This window comes from Pelobates fuscus, chromosome 5 (assembly GCF_036172605.1).
Source record: "Pelobates fuscus isolate aPelFus1 chromosome 5, aPelFus1.pri, whole genome shotgun sequence".
NCBI classification, from domain to species: domain Eukaryota; kingdom Metazoa; phylum Chordata; class Amphibia; order Anura; family Pelobatidae; genus Pelobates; species Pelobates fuscus.
Window position 1 is genome coordinate 355,243,275 of NC_086321.1, and position 7,933 is coordinate 355,251,207.

The 7,933-nt window shown below is 43.0% G+C and overlaps 1 protein-coding gene across 1 annotated transcript; it reads right to left on the reverse strand.

Annotated features, from left to right (window-relative positions):
• Positions 1–752: 752 nt before the first annotated feature.
• TIMM13 (translocase of inner mitochondrial membrane 13) lies at positions 753–7,729 on the reverse strand. Its single transcript, XM_063453331.1, has 3 exons — positions 7,534–7,729; positions 3,379–3,447; positions 753–1,151 (listed from the first exon to the last, which is right to left on the reverse strand). Exons 1-3 carry the CDS (start codon positions 7,654–7,656, stop codon positions 1,053–1,055), a joined length of 291 nt encoding a protein of 96 aa, XP_063309401.1. The 5' UTR covers positions 7,657–7,729; the 3' UTR covers positions 753–1,052.
• Between the last annotated feature and the right edge of the window lie 204 nt (positions 7,730–7,933).

Consider the following 7,933-nt stretch of genomic DNA (forward strand, 5'->3'; position numbering starts at 1 on the left):
CAACATATTTTCAATTTAGTAAATAACCCCTTGACTTTAGCAACAAAATTAGAACAGAAAGACTAAGATGTAACCAAGCTATAATTGTATATAGAGAGTGGGTAGAGCAGCATAGAAAAGTACAGATAGGTAATCGGAGATGTATTCAAATAACTTACAGTAAAAAAGTTTGTATAAAACAAAATCAGCACTGCGTAGATTCATTTAATGCTGTACTGATGGACGAATAGTAGTTTGTGAAAGGCCACTTTAGAATAGGTGAGGTTTCTGAATGACTTCTCGACAGCAGTGTCTGCAGCATTACATATTGTTAGAATCAAACATTAGAAATATTTCTCACAATTTAACAGTGTGAAAAAAAAACTCTTAAAACGGTTTGGAATAGAGTTAGCGTTAGTGAACTGAATGTTTACCTTGAGTTTTTGTTTGTGTTTTTTTGTATCAAATAAGTTTTATTAATGAACTTTTCCAATTTTACAGATAGGCTGATCATTTTGATTTTTACAAAAACTCCTATCATATGAAATTAACTATACATGTTTGAATTGACATATCGGAGACAAACCTATCCATATTGGGATAACCAACAAAATCAATTTTCCATTTGGGAGCCAAATGTATTACAAATGGAAGTGAGATTTTGTTGTAACAAAAACAGTGCACAATGGTTTGAGAAAGTAAGGAGATACAAAAATGATTCTAAGAGGACACAAGGCAGTTTTGTGTTTGTAGAAGAAGGGTGGGAGTGGGACGCCAATATTCAGACATCTCCCGCACCGCCCCTTTAACCCCTCAATATGGCTACGCCCCTTTAGGAGATTAAGTGGCAGGGTAGGAGATATTGAGCAGCACTGCTTTTTTTTTTTTTATTCCAACATGCTGTCATTTTTACTGCAATATAAATCCTTGCAGTATCATTGCCCTATGTTAACAGTCTCATACATGTATAGTTCCTTGTTTTTTTTTAATCCTTCTTCCATTTGACAGCAAAGGGGATTATGTCCAGTGATGGTAGGTTTAATCTCCAGATTGACGTGGACTCCTGATCCATGTCACATCTTTGCACTCTCTCGCTGCAGTCTGGAATTGTAAGCTCGGGATACGGTGTTCCAGGCGTCCATATATCTGTCCATGCACATTGCAATGCATTTCTGGTGTACGGAGAAGGCAAGAGAACATAAGAAAGACACAACAAACAGGAGTACCATTATAAATGATATATTCAACGTAGGTTGGGGGATTTAGTTAAAATATACATAACAGGTTTAATTTAAATCTCTACCAAGCAAACTAGTCCATGAATATTCAAAATATTATATCTAAAAGGGAGTATCTACACAGTAAATGGGCACCGCACATAACTACTTCTTGTGTGCCGTCCCAAGGGGATCTCCCACTCTTCCAACCATAAGCAAAGTATGTAATCCGGAAAGGGCAGCATTTATTCAAATATATCTCTCAGTAACGTTTAATTGATTAAGGCCCAATGTCTTTGCTTTGACTGATATATATGCTTGAATAAAGATTGGTAATTTTTTCCCTTACACATTGTGTACTTGAATAATATATCAGGTTGCAAACTATCCCCCCAGAAGTCCTATGTATGCATGTGTCAAATCTAACCTCCTCTGTAATTAAAGGGACACTATTGTCACCTGAACAACTTTAGCTTAACCCCTTAAGGACCAAACTTCTGGAATAAAAGGGAATCATGACATGTCACACATGTCATGTGTCCTTAAGGGGTTAATGAAGCAGTTTTGGTGTATAGAACATGCCTCTGCAGCCTCACTGCTCAATCCTCTGCCATTTAGGAGTTAAATTCCTTTGTTTATGAACCCTAGTCACACCTCCCTGCATGTGACTTGCACAGCCTTCCATAAACACTTCCTGTAAAGAGAGCCCTATTTAGGCTTTCTTTATTGCAAGTTCTGTTTAATTAAGATTTTCTTATCCCCTGCTATGCTAATAGCCTGCTAGACCTTGCAAGAGCCTCCTGTATGTGATAAAGTTCAATTTAGAGATTGAGATACAATTATTTAAGGTAACATCTGTTTGAAAGTGAAACCAGTTTTTTTTTTCATGCAGGCTCTGTCAATCATAGCCAGGGGAGGTGTGGCTAGGGCTGCATAAACAGAAACAAAGTGATTTAACTCCTAAATTACAGTGAATTGAGCAGTGAAATTGCAGGGGAATGATCTATACACTAAAACTGCTTTATTTAGCTAAAGTAATTTAGGTGACTATAGTGTGCCTTTAACTTCCATGAGGAACTTTGCAATTAGATGCAACGGGCTCGAACTCAACAACATTGAAGTTCCTGCTAATGTGGGCCCCACGTACAACTTAACAAGTTAATTACAGGAATAATACTGATTCAATGGAAACAGTGTTAGAGTGAGTGTGCGCAGCCAAAAGCAGCTCATATGCCAATGCTGAAACACCTGTCATGGCCCCTTAGATAGCATGCAGTTGAGTAATGTATGGCTGAGGATCCAATGAGATGCTGTTCAACAACACCTGGAGAGCCATCTAGTTATTGTGATGGCAGCAATTCATCTTAAAGGACCACTATAGGCAACCAGACGACTGCAGCTCAATGAAGTGATCTGGGAACCAGGTCCCCTCTAGTTTTAACCCTGCAGCTGAAAACATAGCAGTTTCAGAGAAACTGCTATGTTTCACTGAGGGTTAATCCAGCCTCTAGTGGCTGTCTCGCCGACAGCCGCTAGAGGCGCTTCCGAGATTCTCACTGTGAAAATCACAGTGAGAAGATGCTGGACGTCCATAGGAAAGCATTGAGTAATGCTTTCCTATGGGCGGTTTGAATGCGCGCGCGGCTCTTTCCGCGCATGCGGAGCTGACGTCGGCAGGGGGTGGAGAGTTTCCCAGCGCAGAGGGAGCCTGGCGCTGGAGAAAGGTAAGTGGCTGAAGGGGTTTAACCCCCTTCAGCCCAGAAGGAGGGGACTTTATGACCCTACAGTGCCAGGAAAACAAGTTTGTTTTCCTGGCACTATAGTGGTCCTTTAATATAGCCTATGTACAAGACTATTGGTGAGTGACGCAGAATTAACTATCACAGTCAGTATGAAAATGGTAGTAGGAATGGTTAGAGAAGGATTTGCTATTTACTTTAGGCAGCATCTGAATTCTGTTGGGCATTCAGAGGTTGGCTTGCAAAGAGCTGAGCTTTCAACTTGAGTTAATACAGGAGTTGACAAACGGGTTTATATGGATTAACTAACAGTTTGTTAACCCCTATATTAATTAAAGCAGTTAGAAATAATTGAGAAAAAAATGAAATTGGGGCGACTTGGCATTTAGTAACAATATCATCATAATGAATGAATACCAGACATCAATAAGGAAACTACATACCTGCTCTGAATTATCCAGGGAGCTACCAGGTTTTCCTATACATTTTCGAAAGCACTTATCGGTCATCCTCTGTAAGGGTAAAGGAATTAAGAGAAAGATTTGCGTTAGTATAAAACCATTTGCTCATTATAGGTTTGGATGTTTTGTTTTTTTTAATCTACTGTGGTTTTTTTTGTCGTTTGCTTTTTAAAATTCTTTATTTTTGACGTGCATGAGAGTAACAGGCATTCTCGCTATGCCACAACAGCAAAAGCAAGACAGGTGTTAACATTGAGTTTAACAGTATAGGCATTTAGAGTTAACTGCGCACATTTTTTAGGATATCAAGAGTAGTACACGTTTAAGACATAGATACAGTATGGAACAAGGAGGGAAAAAAAAAAGATAAGAAAATAACATCAAGCTTGGTCATGTAGGTAATATTAGATAGCTTGACAGGACTAGGTAGTACCTTTACGCATGTAAGCAGACTGGTGCTGTCAAATATGAGAAACACAGAAGCTTGTTAGCACTGCTTATACAACATAGGGTATGTTCTCAAGGGTGTTCAGTAAAGGATAACTGTTTTACAGTATTATGTTGGGGAGGTTAAGGCAAGCTAGCCCACCACTATGGCAGCCCTGGATTCCCTCTGGGTAGGGGCATGATGAGGCCTGTGTGTCTGCTGACTTGCATAGTGTGTTATGCGAGTGGCCAAAACATGAAAAACTAAACAAGATGCTCTTCATTCAAGCGGGGTTAATGTCCATATGTACAAGGTATGCTTATATTGCTTTTTGCAAATACAGCTATGAGCCCTGTGTCCCAGAGTGTCTCTCTCTATGCCGCCCATTTCAGCCTATGGCTTCCGGGGTGACTGTCCAGACCTGTACTCCGCATAGGATCTCATCCATCACAGATCCCAGTCCTGATGCGAGGCTTCTCCGCTTGTGCCTGTAGATACATGCTGTATAGTGACCGGGTCTGCTTGTCTGTGTCGGTCGGGTCCGGTGTGGGTATGAGTGCGGGCTCTTTTTGGCTTTTGTGCCAGGCTTTGGTTGGGCTGGGATGAGACTGGCTTCAACCTGCGTGGGATTTTGGTTTGTGTGTCGATGGGGAGTCGCGCCTTTTTTGGCACCATTTTCCGGCTGGCAGTTTTCGGCTTGTTGTGCCGCTGAACCATGCGCGAGAGGGCAGCGCCTTCGGTAAGTGCTCAACCTGAGTGTTTGTGTAGCCTTTCTTCTAGCTTGTGCCAGAAGGCCTCAAATAAGGCATCCAGCCTCTCCAGGATATCTGCCTTTCGCGTTGTGGTGAGTGACTCTGGGCTGGTCGCTGCCATTTTGGGGCTGGTTCGACCTGCCATAGCGCCCGAGGGAGCCCTGATAACCCCCCAGTCCATGGGGGGGACACGTGGGCCCAAATTCAAGCTGTTAGCCGTCGAGGGCGATGGGGGAGCGGCCGTCTCCCCTGTGCCAGTCAAGCTGGTAGGCTTTGGTTTGCGTTGCCAGGGTTCCTGCAGTTGGTGCCGCATATTTGGTGCTAACGTGTAGCCCCTGCCATCAGCTCCTGGTTGGTGGCCCATTCAGTGGGTTTAAAGTCTGTTTAAGGCTTTTAAGCAGTAAAGTTTGCCGCAAGTAGATGCTCTACCTAGCGTCCGCTCGGCTCTGCAGTTAGGCCCCGCCCCCTCTATTGTTTGTACCCGGAACCGATATGTCATCAATGCCAACAAGATTAGTTGTAATCGTGGCCACGGGTGGGGGGTTATTAAAATACATAGAGTGGGGGGGGGGGGGGACGACTTTATGTGGGAGGTTTATTCTGCGCCCCTTCATCAGTGAATGACTCGGCACGTCAAGGGATTGACTGACAGCTGGGAAAAACAAAAACACATTTTAAATAGGTTTTTCTCCTAATCTATACATTTGCTAGCAAAACTGCGTGCGCAATGTATAGATAGAATGTTATGCTCAATCTGAACATACGTTATTTGGGGCATGATAATGGCTACCAGGCTAGAACACTGTATGCTTACCCTATAGGTCACATTTACCCATCTCTTGCACATACTGTGGACATTGTAAGTGGGAGCAATCAGCCAGCTTATGGTTGTACTAGACAGAGCTAAGCCCTGCTGTTAAATAGAGGGGGTAGCAGTAAGAAGTCAAACTGTACTTCCAAATAGGATGTGTCAGGGCACTCCTTGCACCATATACAATTGTAGTGGTTATGGTACTTGGAGTGTTAATTTAATAAAATATTTTATTTCAATAAGATGCGACTATAAATGCTCTTCATAATGCAAGTAAGTATCCAACACCCTTTCTTAATTCAGCTGCCAAGGATCCCTATGAATTATCCATTTGGACATGAGGAGCGTTCAGCATCTTCATGCAGGGTGTGAAAATGACAAACCTCAGTCTGGAAGAGATTGCAGGACCATAATAGGAGGCACCTCTGGTGGCTGGCTAAATGAGTTGTCCAAAGGGACAAACATGAACATTGACAGGAAAAATTCCCCTTGCACCAGAACTAATACATTAAGCTTTAGAGGTTCTGGTATTAAGAGTGTTTTGGGACCATGCCGTGACAGATTCATTTAACCTGTCACCCCTGCTGTTTTGAGACAACCATGTCTAAGCATTCTATAACCATGGAATGGCTTTTATAACACAAGATGGTGTAAACAAAAAAATAAATGCAGATTCACCATACAAATTATTTCATGTCACACAATGTACTTTAGCAAATCCTCTGCAGGTCTCAAGTTAAAGGACCACTATAGGCACTCAGACCACTTAAGCTCAATGAAGTGGTCTGGGTGCCAGGTCCCTCTAGTGTTAACCCTGCAGCTGAAAACAGAGTTTCAGAGAAACTGCTATGTTTCACTGAGGGTTATGCCAGCCTTGAGTGGCTGTCTCACTGACAGCCGCTAGAGGCGCTTCTCACTGTGAAAATCACAAAATCACTCACTGTGAAATCCCCCACAATACAGACCATATACATAAATCATAAAAGTCTCGAGATTAGCTATATCTTCCATTCAGCGACTAAATTTGAAATTTACTTTGAATTGGCACTTTTGTAAAAAGCTGTTATAATTAAATTCACTACAATTCAGTGTTTGAACGGCATTGTCACCATCTGGGAACTTTGCTGAATTTCCAGAAACCCTCGACGGTGACATCGCCCCTTGCTGTCCGGAGGCCAGGTAGGCAGGTAAATGTGAGATTTATATACCTGAACTCGTCCCTCGCAATAGCATCTTCATCCAACATGTTCTCCTCAGAAGCGCCAGGAGCTGTCGTCACTGCGGAGTGCAGCACTGAGGTCTACAGCGGATGGAGAGAGATATTCTCCATAGACAAAGCAAATTCACTGGAACGGTCACTAGTGACGGCTGTCGGGATTTGCACTGTGTCTGAGAAAGTCAGACGAAGGAAATATACAGAGACAAAGTACTCCCCTACTTCGTCTCTGTATATCTCTTAAAGGGACACTATAATCACCCAGACCACTTCAGCTCAATGAAGTGGTCTGGGTGCAATGTCCCTCAGGTTTTAACCCTTCTCTGAAACTGCTATGTTTACATTGCAGGGTTAATCCAACCTCTAGTGGCTGTCTTAAGGACAGCCACTAGAGACGCATCTGCGACGCTGGAGGCATATTATGCCTCCATCACGCAGAGCGTCCATAGGAAAGCATTGACAAATGCTTTCCTATTGACAGCTTGAATGCGCATTCGGCTCCGCTGACGTCGGCGGGGGAGGAGAGGTCATCAGCGCAGAGGGAGCCCGGCGCTGGAATAAGGTAAGCCCTTTAGCGCCACAGTTGGGGCACCCTCAGGGCACTATAGTGTCAGGAAAACTGCTTTGTTTTCCTGACACTATAGTGATCCTTTAACTGGAATGGAATTCAGTGAAATTCCAACACAGTCAAAATGAGTATTTCATACATATTCTATCATTATGAAATACTCATTTTTTAAGGGGGGGGTTGGGGAATATTCACACTTTAAATGAATAAACCCCATGATAGATACACTAACAGCACATATAAACAATTATATAAAAAGCTCTGTTATCCAGGGTGCTATAGGAGGCAGTGGCAGGTTATCTGATGATGGCTGGCAGTACTAGGAGTTAGCAATAGAAACCCGTGTGTGTGTGTGTCGCTAACCTGCAGCAGTTCTTGCGCGTTTGCCACCGCAATCTGGACTTTGACCTGTTCCATGATGGCCCCGGTGTCTACTTTCCCGGAGCCCGAGGAACCGGAGGAGAAATCTGACCCAAAGCCGTCCATCGCCGCGACTCCCTGACCTGCAGCCTCAAAGTCACCCACATGTGCCGAGCTTCCTGTCACCGGCCGGAACCGGAAACACGTCACTAGGGCCCGCAGTGCATCTCGGGGCTTGTAGTTTGTGCTCTGTATCCATTTGTTATTTTTTTTTTAATTGTGAGAATCACTTATTTTGTCCTCTACTCAACAAATAGTAAATTGTAGCAGGCTTGTAACATTTTGGCAAAATAATAATACATTTAGACATGGCTGAGGTGGAGAGTTTTGTCCCAAAAAAATA